The following is a 14,549-nucleotide window of genomic DNA, read 5'->3' as shown; positions in this document are numbered from 1 at the left end:
TATACAAACTCTGTCAGGATGGCCGAGCGGCTTAAGGTGCTGCATTCAGGTCGCAGTCTCTCCTGGAGGCGTGGGTTCGAATCCCACTTCTGACAGTAAGTTTAAGGGCGGCACGGTGGTGCACGGTCGACTCGCAGCAAGAAGGTTCCGGGTTCGAACCCAGTGGCCGGCGAGGTGGAGTTTGCATGTTGTCTGCGTGGGTTTGCTCCGGTTTCCCCCACAATCCAAAGACATGAAGTTAAGTTGATGTGGGGCAACCTTGGGCACTGAGGTGCCCTTGAGCAAGGTACCTGACCCCTGACTGCTTCCCGGGTGCTTTGGTGTGGCTGCCCACTGCTCTGGGTGTGTGTGTTCACTGCTTCAGATGGGTTAAATGCAGAGGATGAATTTCAGTGTGCATGTGACGAATAAAGGTTTCTTCTTCTCTTGACCTCGACAAGTCCAAGTGCCAATATTTCCAAGACCAAGTCAAACCATCTCGAGTCCTACAGTCTGCGTTAAGATCAAATTTTTAATGATTAATTTAATAACTTGCTGAGCCTGTTATCTTCTCAAAGCTCTTGGTTGATTTGCACTTCAAGACTTCTTTCATAGACCAGACGATCAAATCACAGACATTTCATTCCTACTTCAGTGAGCCAGACAGGCATTGATCCTCACAGGATGTGCTTTAGGCCACACTGGTGAGCATTGAGCAGACGACTCCTGCTGTGAAAGAGCTCAATGATTTCATCTTGTGGTCCAGGAGCCATAATCCACACCAGGCCTGAACAGAGACTCCACTCAGACAGTCTGCGATTATAACTCTGTCTCTGTGTTCTAACTTTTTTATCTGTAAAGATTTTGACTGTTGGGTTTTACAGGATAAGTGGTTCTTGATGATGCACTCTTTCTTTATTTGAGTAATGCCAGGATCAGACTACAGGAGATTTTTCTTTCATGATGGTCATTATGTGAGATTAGTCGATCATGGGGTCATAAATTCTTGCCGTGTCTTGATCGGGAGACTGGCAACAACCAATCATCATTCATGTCCATTGGGAAGGAGGGTCAAGAAATTGGCAATCATAGAACATCAAGGAACGTGTCATAGAAGTTACAAACTGTGAGAAAATTGCAAAAATTCTAACATGCTAGACTTGTCGTCGGGGTGTCCTGGGGCATCATGGTTCTTTGATTGTCGCACTACAAGGCCTGTTTGTCATTCCTGACGTTCGTATTCAGGCATGACGCTGGAAATGTCTCAGCCGTGTCAAAAGCAACCTAAATTTCTGTAGTCTGATCCCAGCATAATTAATAATTATTCCACGAAATCCAGTCATGCATGAGCAAATAGTCGATGAGGCACGAAGCACCAAGTCAGCTATCAGCCATGCACGACAAGATTGAGTGGAATAACCTGTTTTATTCTATCCACATTCACTGGATTTTGAGAAACTGAGCATTTTTACTTTTATTTTTTGCAAATTCGATCAAGAAAAACCGTACGCAGAATGTCCGACAAAATCATTTCCGCTTAGGCGACGACTTAAAAACCTATCAATGGCTGCACGAATTGGCTTTAGTATTGTTTTTTTTCCTGTAGAAAGTGTCGTCTTGCTGTCGTGCCGAGGTATAGAATAGCCTTAGACGTTTATTTAATTCTTCCTTGGACATTTCAGTGATGTACTGTTCACACTTCTTTGAGCTTTTGAACCAGTCTAAAAAATTTCAACAAATTTTAATGCTTAAAGATGAAGAATGTAAACAAACCGGCGAAATGACAGGAGCAATTTGTGAAAAATGCTATAATACTAATTCTTGAAAAACAAAAACAGATACGTTCTTAACATCAAATACTTTTGTTCCTTTTTTTTTGTATTTTTTGGAGTTTTGTTTTCGAGGAGAGTTTTTATTTCGTCCTCGGTTGGTTCAGCAATATGCGCCGTCATTTTGTTTTTCTCTACTCACGGTATATGAGCTGATATCTTAGTAGTAGAGTAGCCAATCAGAGCGTGTGATTGCTCATATCCAGTGAATGTGGATAGAATAAGGTGGGGTTTACATTAGACCGTATCAGCGGATCATCAGATTAACGTTTTTAAAACGATTAGCGTGCACACAGCAACACCAATACACGATTCGCGTGTACACAGCAACACCAATACACGGATACGCTCGGCTCCGCAGGCATCCTGCGCTCCAAATCACTCCGCCCTGAACAGCGAGTGCCCTCTGGAGGGTGCGCACTCCGGCCCTGCGCAGCTCACAGAGCGCGCGAGTGAAGCGCACGAGCAGTGATTCGGGACTGAGCCGCTGTGTGTGTGATCTCAGTGCATGTCGGGCATGCGCGTCACTTACCACTTGCAAGTGGAAGAATGGCAAGCCTAAAGACAATCATAACTACACAATGGGCAGTATTTGCATCAGTATTTGCAGTATTTTCATACTTTTATACTCTTTAATGAAAGGTGATACAAGGCGGAAGTCCGCGCCGTTTTTCAGCAGTCGCGTCACATGACCAACGCCAGCGAATCAGGAAGGTGGATGTCACAGTGACGTTGTCCAATGACGACGCCAGCTAGAGCTCAGCACAGCGTATCCGCGTATTCTCAATGTTTACACAGCACCGGACCAGACACGATCTGGATTGAATACATGGACCCTGGCGGATTCCCGTTTCCCGGCGTTTCCAGGCGTTTTAATGTAAACGGACAGTGCATCCGCGAAGAAAACGAGACAGATACGGTCTAATGTAAACTTGGCCTAAGTTTTATTAACTATTGAGTCGGGTGGCACGGTGGTGTAATGGTTAGCGCTGTCACCTCACAGCAAGAAGGTCTGGGTTCGAGCCCTGTGGCCGGCGAGGGCCTTTCTGTGTGGAGTTTGCATGTTCTCCCCGTGTCCGCGTGGGTTTCCTCCAGGTGCTCCGGTTTCCCCCACAGTCCAAAGACATGCAGGTTAGGTTAACTGGTGACTCTAAATTGAGCGTAGGTGTGAATGTGAGTGTGAATGGTTGTCTGTGTCTATGTGTCAGCCCTGTGATGACCTGGCGACTTGTCCAGGGTGTACCCCGCCTTTTGCCCGTAGTCAGCTGGGATAGGCTCCAGCTTGCCTGCGACCCTGTAGAAGGATAAAGCGGCTAGAGATGGTGAGATGAGATGAACTATTGAGCCCAAAAAAATGGAATAATGTTGCTGTATTCCTTGCCTTGCCAGATCCAAAGAGGCCACATTAATAAACCGATCTAACATATATAACTCAGGACACGTCATGTTCATTTCCTCACTGTAACCTCTATGTACCTCCATGACACCTTGCTTTTTGTGAAGTCACTTTTTTTTCTTCTTCACTTCAACCATTTCAAAAAAAAGGTCTGTGATGCTTATTGGCTGAACGAGTTCCTCTGCCGGGTTTCACTTTAGCTAACGTATGCTGAAGCATCACCACTTCCTCCCACTACTTCTGCATAATGCGTCTTTCTCATGAAGAACAGCAGCTGTAAGTTTTTTTTTCTTTCTTTCTAAAATGGTGTTTTTTACTCCCTTTTTTTAAATTGCATTGCTCTTTTACTGTCTGAAAATGTCCAATTGGTTAATGGAGGTGAAAAAGCTGCTTCATGTAGAATGTAGCCAGGCCAATTAAAAAAAAAAACAAATTCTCCCCCCCAAAAAAAGCACAGGATGTGACGGCTAAGCAGAAATGCAAACAGAGGCATGTGCTGCATGTTTCACATTGTTCTATGTTTCTAGGTTAATAATATATTCATGTATTTTGTAAAGACGATTGAGTTTGATCCTCCATTGATTCTGCTAAGTGAGGTGTTAATACACACTCCCAGAAATAAAAGTACTAACCTGGACGTTTCCTTGTTGCTTGCTGCAGTTGTACCATCAAAGGCACATGTACCTTTTATTATGTACCTCACCTGGAAACATGAACACGGTCTACCTTTACAAAATGGTTTAAGATGCATAATTAGACTTTCAGGACCACCGATGACATCTTAAAACACATGTTTAGTCTCACAGCTAATTGGTGGTTCAACTCATGCGCCTTCTCAGGTTAAAGATGCAAACTAACGGTACAAAACGTACCATTGGTGCTACGGTTTGACATCTTTATTGTTGATCTGATGCTGGAGCTCGCACTTTGCCATATGTGACGCAGTGTTTTGATGCACTACTTAGTACATTTGGTATGTGGTTTGGGATGTGTCCTGAGGTTGTATTTTAATCATCAGTACCACAACCCCAAATCAAAAAAATTTGAGACGGTATGTTGAAATTAAAATGGAAAACAATGATTTGTAAGTAATATTTGGCATGTATTGCACTCGGAACAATACAACAGGACATTATTTGATGCTTTACCTCATGGTTTTGGGTTTTTTTTCCAACATAAACACATTGCAGGGCGGCACGGTGGTGTAGTGGTTAGCGCTGTCGCCTCACAGCAAGAAGGTCCGGGTTCGAGCCCCGTGGCCGGCGAGGGCCTTTCTGTGTGGAGTTTGCATGTTCTCCCCGTGTCCGCGTGGGTTTCCTCCGGGTGCTCCGGTTTCCCCCACAGTCCAAAGACATGCAGGTTAGGTTAACTGGTGACTCTAAATTGAGCGTAGGTGTGAAGGTGAGTGTGAACGGTTGTCTGTGTCTATGTGTCAGCCCTGTGATGACCTGGCGACTTGTCCAGGGTGTACCCCGCCTTTCGCCCATAGTCAGCTGGGATAGGCTCCAGCTTGCCTGCGACCCTGTAGAACAGGATAAAGCGGCTCGAGATGATGAGATAACCACATTGCAATTTTGATTCTTGCAACACATTTAAAAAAAAAAAAAAGTTGGAACGGTAAAACATTTACCACTTTGTAATGTTGCCATTCCTTCTCACAACACTTTTAGGCCCTGTCCACATGGCAACGGATTCAGGTGAATCCAGTAAATTTTTTTATCGTTTCGGCCTGGCGTCCACACGGCACCAGCGTTTTGGGTGCCCCAAAACGAAATTTTTTGAGAACGGTTTCCAGAGTGGAAAAATCTGGCAACGGCGCCGTTGCGAAGTCGTCTGGATGAGTAGAATGGATTTGTTTACGATGACATCACAACCACATGACTAGAACAAGCAGCACTCACTCATTCACGCCAGGTAGAAGAAGGGGTTTATGCACATGCGTCCTACTTCTTCTATTGTTCTGGTGTCTCCGATGGGACCGTCTTACAGCGCACGTAGAGGTGTGGCATGTGTATTGCATCATTTTCAGCAAGCATTGCGTTGCCATATGTACCTGATATTTTACTGATCCGTTGCCCATGTGGATGCGATATTTTTTTTACCCGCTAAAAAAAAAATCTCGTTGCCGTTGTCGTGTGGATGTAGCCTTAGAGACTGAAGACATCCAGGGTCGCTGTTGTCATACTTTTCATTTCTAAATTCTCCACACATTCTCTGTTGGAGACAGAGGAGACGCACCGTCTTCTTCCACAGCCCTGCCTTTGTAATGTGTGCAGAATGTGGTTTTGCATTGTCTTGTTGAAATCTCCCTGGAAAAGATGTCGTCTTGAAGGCAGCATATGTTGCTCCAAAATCTCAGTGTACTTTTCTGCGTTAATGCTCATCACAGAAGTGTCAGTTACCTTTGCTAAGGGCACTGACACAACCCCATACCATGACAGACCCTGGCTTTTGGACTTGTTCCTGGTAACAGTCTGGATGGGCCTTTTTGTCTTTGGTCTGCTCCAGACCGTGTCCATTTCTTCCAAAAAAGACCTGGAATACCGATTCATCTGACCACAATACATGTTTCCACTGTGTGATGGTCCATCCCAGATGCCTCCAAGCCCAGAGAAGTCGACGGTGCTTCTGGACACCGTTAGCATAAGGATTAATTTTTGCACAGTAAAGTTTTAATTGGCGTTTGTGGATAGTAGAGCTTGACAAAGCTTTTCCAAAGTAATCCCAAGCCCATGTGGTTATATCAGCTATAGATGAATGACGGTTCTTGATGCAGTGCCGTCTGAGGGATCGGCTATCACAGGTGTTCAGATTAGGCTTGAGCCCTTGCCCTTTACGCACCAAATTTCCTCCAGGTTCCTTGAATCGTTTAATGATCTTATGCACCGTAGACGGCGAAATATCCAAACCCCTTCCTATCTTTCTTTGAGGAACATTGATTTTAAATGCTTCAATAATTTTCTCATGCATTTGTTGACAAACTGGAAAGCCTCATCCCATCTTTCTTTGCTCCTCAAAGATTAGGCCTTTCCTGGATACTGATTTTTCTACCAAATCATTACCAAGTCACCTGTTGACATCACTTGTTTCAAACCACTTGACTGTTTAATCATTTTATCTCATTACTAGCCCTAAATTGCCTCGGTCCTAACTTTTTTTGGAATGTGTTGGAGGCCTGAAAAACAGGAATGGATGTATATTAACAAATGAAATGAAGTTGACCAGAGAGAGCATGACATATATCTTGAGTTCATTCTGTCTGTAATGAAATACAAATCAAAGTCGATTTAGAAATCACTGCTTTCTTTCCCCTTTTTTTTTTTTTTTTGCATTTGACGTCCTGTCCCACCTTTTTCTGATTTGGGGTTGTACTTTGATGCACTGTTTAGTACATTAGTATGCAGTTTTGTCAGTATCCTGAGTCCCAAAACTCTATTTTAATCACCTGTACTACTTTTTTTTTTTTTAAGATTTTTTTTGGGCTTTTTTCACCTTTATTGGATAGGACAGTGCAGAGACAGGACAGGAAATGAGTGGGAGAGAGAGATGGGGAAGGATCGGGACATGACCTCGGGTCGGAATCGAACCCGGGTCCCCGGATTTATGGTATGGCGCCTGAGCCACCTGAGCCATGACGCCTCCCACCTGTACTACTTTGACACACTATTTAGTATATTAGTCTGTGGTTTGGGATGTGTCCTGAGGTAGTATTGTGATCACCAGAAGTGTTTTGACACACTAATTACTTCATCAAAGGTCATATCCTGAGTCTTGGCCTGTAACTCATTCTATTTGAATACAATTTAGTACTGTAGTACGCAGTTTGGCATTCTGAGTCCTGAAGTACTTTAATCATCCGTACTATTTTGACATACCGATTAGTGCATTAGGATGTGATTTGGGACATGTCTTGAATCTTTTTTGTATTTTAATTACCACCATGTAGAGAGTAGTACTAGTATGGATTGGGACGTAGCCTCAGATAGAACGCCAGCTTTCCTGACTAAGAGACTGTGAGACAGGAAGTGGGGGGGCAGGGCGCAGTGTGTGTGTACACTCCTGATAACACACAAAAACAGTGATTCTCCGTACTCATTCTTGTTTTCTTAAAGTCCCACTCGTGTCCTGTTTTGACATCGATTTGGGATTTCACACCATACATACACACACCGTCAACCCAGAGGCTAAAACGCACAGTGGAACACCCAACCACGTGGGTTCCTCTGAGAGCAAGTGTTTTGTTTGTTAATGACACAGTTAATACTAAAACGTTTTATCTTTCATCAGAGAGTTGTTTTGTATAAAGATGTTTCACGCTGATATAATCTCATATAGCGCTGGTTTTATTTTATGCTGCACTCCACTCTTTGTGTCACTGAACCATTAGTGTGTCCCACTGATCGGTGGTGTATTTGTGAATCCTTAACAGCAGTAGGATTGTTCATAGTAGAGTGTGTTCTTTGTTTTGTGTGCGAGTAGGACGCAGTCGTTGCTTGGAGCTTCTGTGTGTCGTGACGACGGTTACAGCTCTCATGAGCCACCAAGATTTCCAAACAGTACAGCATAAAGGAAGGATTGGAAATGTCCAGTTTATGTAGCAAAACAGTTTAGTTTATTTCATATATATATATATATATATATATATATATATATATATATATATATATATATATAACACAGTGGTGCTTGGAAGTTTGTGAACCCTTTAGAATTTTCTACATTTCTGCATAAATATGACCTAAAACATCATTAGATTTTCACACAAGTCCTAAAAGTAGATAAAGAGAACCCAGTTAAACAAATGAGACAAAAATATTATACTTGCCCATTTATTTATTGAGGAAAATGATCCAATATTACATGTCTGTGGGTGGCAAAAGTATGTGAACCTCTAGGATTAGCAGTTAATTTGAAGGTGAAATTAGAGTCAGGTGTTTTCAATCAATGGGATGACAATCAGGTGTGAGTGGGCACCCTGTTTTATTTAAAGAACAGGGATCTATCAAAGTCTGATCTTCACAACGCATGTTTGTGGAAGTGTATCATGGCACGAACTAAGGAGATTTCTGAAGACCTCAGAAAAAGTGTCGTTGATGCTCATCAGGCTGGAAAAGGTTACAAAACCATCTCTAAAGAGTTTGGACTCCACCAATCCACAGTCAGACAGATTGTGTACAAATGGAGGAAATTCAAGACCATTGTTACCCTCCCTCCCCAGGAGTGGTTGACCAACAAAGATCACTCCAAGAGCAAGGCGTGTAATAGTCAGTGAGGTCACAAAGGACCCCAGGGTAGCTTCTAAGCAACTGAAGGCCTCTCTCACATTGGCTAATGTTAATGTTCATGAGTCCACCATCAGGAGAACACTGAACAACAATGGTGTGCATGGCAGGGTTGCAAGGAGAAAGCCACTGCTCTCCAAAAAGAGCATTGCTGCTCATCTGCAGTTTGCTAAAGGTCATGTGGACAAGCCAGAAGGCTATTGGAAAAATGTTTTGTGGACGGATGAGACCAAAATAGAACTTTTTGGTTTAAATGAGAAGCGTTATGTTTGGAGAAAGAAAAACACTGCATTCCAGCATAAGAACCTTATCCCATCTGTGAAACATGGTGGTGGTAGTATCATGGTTTGAGCCTGTTTTGCTGCATCTGGGCCAGGACGTCTTGCCATCATTGATGGAACAATGAATTCTGAATTATACCAGCGAATTCTAAAGGAAAATGTCAGGACATCTGTCCATGAACTGAATCTCAAGAGAAGGTGGGTCATGCAGCAAGACAACGGCCCTAAGCACACAAGTCGTTCTACCAAAGAATGGTTAAAGAAGAATAAAGTTAATGTTTTGGAACGGCCAAGTCAAAGTCCTGACCTTAATCCAATCGAAATGTTGTGGAAGGACCTGAAGCGAGCAGTTCATGTGAGGAAACCCACCAACATCCCAGAGTTGAAGCTGTTCTGTACGGAGGAATGGGCTAAAATTCCTCCAAGCCGGTGTGCAGGACTGATCAACAGTTACCGCAAACGTTTAGTTGCAGTTATTGCTGCACAAGGGGGTCACACCAGATACTGAAAACAAAGGTTCACATACTTTTGCCACTCACAGATATGTAATATTGGATCATTTTCCTCAATAAATAAATGACCAAGTATAATATTTTTGCCTCATTTGTTTAACTGGGTTCTCTTTATCTACTTTTAGGACTTGTGTGAAAATCTGATGATGTTTTAGGTCATATTTATGCAGAAATATAGAACATTCTAGACCAGGACAGTGCATAACCAGGGAGGGAGATAATACAGGAGCAGCATCGATATCAAACACATGGTGTAATTAAACATGCGAATCTAAACAGACTGCAAATTATACAAGACTGTAAGTCTGGAAAGTGTGTGTGTGGTGTGTTTGGGTGTGTGTTGAGACTGTAGGTATTGAATGTTCAGTTCATGAGACTAACTCTCATTTATCAAACTGACCTGAATGAATATGTGCATAAATCATTCACAGGGACGTTTCCATAAGAAATGCATCATTTGCATATAAAAATCCAATTATCTCAGAGAAACGTCCATATCCAACACATTCTCCTGTGTTTCTGCAAATTTACATCTGAGGAGACTCCCGAACGTGAGGCTTTCGATCTTGTAATTGCTGATGAGTTGCGGTTTCTTTATTTAAAGGTGTTGACTGCAAAGAAAATGTTAATTTTCTAACTTTTTATTGTACATGGCATTTTCCTATGTCTCATTACATTAATGCCATTTAGCAGACGCTGTTATCCAGAGTGACGTACAACATACCCGGAGCAGTTGGGGTTTAGATGGCTTGTTCAAGGGTACTTCAGCCATTCCTGCTGGTCCAGGGAATCGAACCAGCAACCTTTTGGTCCCAACGCTGTTTCTTTAACCATTAAGTCCATGGCTTCCTCGTCTCGCAAGAACAATATCATGCGGACGAGATGTGATCATTTTGATGTGTTGACGGTCACTTTTCTCCATTTTGGGACCTTGAGGCAAACAGTATGACCCTACGGAAACAGCCGAACGCAAGGAGCTTTAATTAATTAGCATAATTCTGGAACTTTGTCGCACCAAGATGGCGACGCACGGAAAACGTCGTGACTTCGCATCGGCCTCTGAGAGTTTTGAGTCACTGGGATGTAATTTGTGGTTGGCATTCACGAATAGATCTTCTCTGTGTTATTGTTTCTTTCTCAAAACATTCGGGCTATAACTCCATACTCGCTACCGTGGAGTCAAGCCCATGCATTTGAAGGCTAAGATACGTAGCTAAGCACTAGCTAGAATGATTATCTGTCCAGAAAAATGACACGTCATCTAACCTTGCTCTGTCTTCCAGTTGCGCTCACTAGGCAGGCTTTTCTTTTCTTTTCCACTGGCTTTTAGCTGGAGAGAGAGCAAAGTCTGCCATGTTTGCCCACATCGACTTGTTTTGGTTAAAAGTAGGTCAAACACGATGGTCACGTGATATTATTGCTAACTTGTTCCGGCAATCTCTGGAATCGTAAAACGTGGGACACTTTTTATCTCGGCAAAATCTACACACACAGGATACACAGTGTGTGCGCAGCAGCGAAACATCTCAAAACAGAAACAGCAATAGAAATAGAACATTTTGCCCAGAATTCAACTTTGCAGTCAGCACCTTTAAATTACACCTCAATTTAATGAACATTTAGTTGTTTCATGTTCACAGTTTGAAAGAATCAAATCATTAAAAAAAAACTGGGCAAATAAGACTAGCTGTTAGAGTATCATAAAAGTAATGGTGCCCTATAAAATCAGAAAGAGTTGGTGTGTTTATGGTGGCTGCAGTGGCTGAGCTGCATTACTGGAAGATTAGTGCGTACCATGCTTCGGAGATGCTTCTTCACTGTTTTTAGTCATGAGTTTGCCGTTTTCAGCTCTCTGGACTACGTTCAGACTGCACCCTGAAACGACCCATATCCGATTTTTTTTTTGCCCATATGCGACCTGTATCCGATTTGTTATTGACAATCTGAACGACACAGATTCGATTTTTTCACATGCGACCCAGGCCGCTTGGATATGTGGTCCTAAATCCGATGCATATCCGTTATTTTCACATGCGACTGCAGTCTGACCGGACAGGTCGCATTCATGCGACCTACACGTCATCAACAAGAGACAAACGTCACTATTCTGCGTTGGCTAATCCCGCCTCTTTGGTGGAAAACAACAACATTTGTACAGTTTTCAGAATTTAAATAGACTTTTATAGAATTGATCAAGCTAATGGTGGATTTGGTAGGGACCTGGATGTTAAATCATCCTGTATTACAAGATTATAAGATTGTTCTGGAAATTTCCAGTAATTTGACACCTTCGGTCTCATTAGTCTGCTGCCCACATTAATCAGATTATTGTGTGAGGTTCCGCCGCCGCCACAAAAACCACATCGCCAGGTCTCGCCTCATCTCCATGCTTTACTTGCAAACTTGAAGAGTGCGCTTTTTTTTTTGTTTACATATTACGTAGATGTGCTTATTATGTGTCAATTTGCGCATGCGGGACACTTTTGGGTCGTTTTCCATTCATATTGGAGATCGCATACAAGTCTCATATAATTGGTAATGTGAACGGCCTAACAAAAAAATCGGATTTCACAACAAATCGGATATGGGTCGTTTCAGGTTGCAGTCTGAACGTAATCGGATAAGAGTTCCTAAATATAAATCAGGTGTGCCATGAACATGCTTGGCTGATTGGTGTTCGTCAACATGCACACGACTCTGAAAAATCAGCATTAGTGATTGAAGCTTTTTGAAAATCCTCTGTCGATTGGTTTTTGTTCGCTTTGACATATAAAAGGTCTTAGTAAATGATTGAGGATCAGTGTTTGCTTGTGGGTTCTTTAGACCTTTTAAATTTCCGATAAATGACACGAGCTGTAGGCATCAGATAGTGAGTTCAGGTTAATGTTGGACAGAGCTGTACAGGTCTTGTAGTGTTCAGGTCAGGTGGATGATGGATGGATTGGGGGCGGTAGAAGTGTATAATTAAGTCAAAATCCAAGATTTAGCTTATACTGTCAGTGAATATTCACTGTTTTAAGCCGTTTAGGAATATTATACAAGTGCTGCTTTACAGGAGGCCTGACCGGTCTTGTACTGGGTGTTAAAGCACCATGAGGACATTTGGCTGACGTGGCTGTAAGGGAACAGTCTGCATAATAAGTCATATTAATAATGTAAAACATTACGCAGCCGCTCACCGTCAGAGCTTTTGTATAGCATTTCAGTAGAAGGTGCCAGATTAGGGCTATTATTTATTTATAAAGAGCTCCAAAAGCCATCAGCGAGATTCGACTGGGACCTGAACTGACCTGAGCGGAGTCGAGTATTAGTATGATCTTAATGGGTTTGAGAGTTTGATGTACCGTACCTGGGATTGGGGATTCATTGAGTCGAATGACTTTGATGGATAAAAGAGATCAGCAGTAAATATTTCTCTTCCTTTGTGATGATTATCATGTGGAAGCACATGACATTTGTGGTCTATCAGCAGGAGGCAGTGAAGGCAATGTAGAAACCAGCCTGAAGCTTTGCTAGAGACATTCAGCTGCTTAGGATAAACATTTGGATCCACAAACCACAAAATTAAGTGATGTAATCTCTCTTTAGAAAGTCCATTTAACTGGCAGAACAAGACAAAACGCTATAGGCTTAAATAAAACAAGGCTGAATAAAGCTACAAATCAGCAGAAAATAAAAGGGTCGTCGTCATAATCGGCTTAGCAGGAATACTGGAGTAGACTTTGAAAAGATACATACATACATATACATATTTACTTACTGACTTACTTTATTCATCCCAAAGGAAATTAAAGCTAGACAGCCTTTCAATTTCATAAAATCCGTGAAATTTAGTTCCCTCTGAAATTTGGTCATTGTGATGTACAGTTGTGGTCAGAAGTTTACATACAGTGACATGAATGTCATCTTGGATATGAAATGTCATGGCAATATTTGGGCTTTCAGTAATTTCTTTAAACTGTTCTTTTTCTGTGGCAGAATGTACAGCATACATCTTTAATTTAAAAACACTAGAATTTGGTGCACAAGTTTTAATTTTCTTTGGGTTTTCTGAAATCAACACAAGGTCAAAAATATACATACAGCACACCTAATATTTAGGGAAAATGTCTCTTCGCAAGATTCACCTTGACCAAACATTTTTGTTTACCATGAACAAGCTTCTGGCAGAATTCTGGTTGGATATTTCACGACTCTTCATGGTAGAGTTCAATTAAATTTTTTTTTTTTTCTTGGCATGGACTCGACTCATAAGCACGGTTCGTATATTTTCAGTAGGGTTGAAGTCAGGACTTGTTTTAAGCTTAATGTTAGCCTGCTTTATCCTCCACAACCAGCTCTGATGCGTGTTTGGGTTCATTGTCCTGTTGTAACTCCCAAGTCGTGTTCAAGTTTCTGATGGTTTATGCTGAAGAATTCTGAGGTAGTCCTCCTTCTTCATTATTTCATCCACTTTGTGCAATGAACCAGTTCCATTGGCAGCAAAACAGCCCCAGAACATGATGATCCTACCACCAGTTAGTACAGTGTCCCTCTGTACATGGTGGTCATTGTGGCCAAACAACTCAATCTTTGTCTCATCTGACCATACAGCTTTCCTCCAGAAGGCTTTTTCTTTGTCCGTGTAGTCAGCATCAAACTTTAGTTAAGCTTGAAGGTGTCAATTTTGAAGCAGGGGGTTATTTCTTGGGTAGCAGCCTCTTAGTCCATAGTGATCTGAACTGTAGACAGTGATCCATCAGTTTCCAGTTCATGGCAGGGCTGTGCCATGGTGGTTCCCAGGTTGTTCCTGACCATCTGAACCAACTTCCTTTCAGCTGAGGGTGACAGTTTGGGTTTTCTTGAAGCAAAGTGACTACACCTCACAATAACTTGGATATAATTGTTTGAACTGATCATGGCATTTGCAGTTGTTTAGAAATGGCTCCAAGAGACATTCCGGAGTTGTGTATTTCTGCGATCCTCTTTCTCAGATCTGCACTGAGCTCCTTGGACTTTCCCATTTTATTGTGTGTTGGTCAATCCAATGAGTGCTGTAAACAAGCCCTTTTTATGAAGGCACAGAGAAGCTACCAGCTGTAGTCAATCATGATCACTAACAGGAAGTTAAGAGACCTCGGCAAGGTAAGAGACATTTTGGAAGTTTCAGCGCACCTGAATTAATAATTTAAGTGAGCGTATGTAAATTTTTGGCCCTGTGTTGATTTCAGAAAACCCAAAGAAAATTAAAACTTGTGCACCAAATTCTAGTGGTTTTTTTTTAAATAAAG

The 14,549-nt window shown here is 42.1% G+C and overlaps 1 protein-coding gene and 1 non-coding gene across 2 annotated transcripts in view; both read left to right on the top strand.

Moving 5' to 3' along the window:
- The first annotated feature begins 12 nt into the window (after positions 1-12).
- Positions 13-95, top strand: trnal-cag (transfer RNA leucine (anticodon CAG)). The gene has a single exon. It is a non-coding gene; the product is annotated as a tRNA-Leu (tRNA).
- Positions 96-3,398: 3,303 nt separating this feature from the next.
- Positions 3,399-14,549, top strand: part of cep85l (centrosomal protein 85, like) — a 128,615-nt gene continuing 117,464 nt past the window's right edge. The window contains exon 1 of the mRNA XM_060916417.1: positions 3,399-3,480. Within this exon, the coding sequence (XP_060772400.1) occupies positions 3,465-3,480 (16 nt within the window). The 5' untranslated portion in view covers positions 3,399-3,464. The remainder of the gene's footprint in view (positions 3,481-14,549) is intronic.

This window comes from Neoarius graeffei, chromosome 3 (genome assembly GCF_027579695.1).
Source record: "Neoarius graeffei isolate fNeoGra1 chromosome 3, fNeoGra1.pri, whole genome shotgun sequence".
Taxonomy (NCBI): Eukaryota; Metazoa; Chordata; class Actinopteri; order Siluriformes; family Ariidae; genus Neoarius; species Neoarius graeffei.
This window is presented reverse-complemented; position numbering and strand designations above follow the sequence as displayed.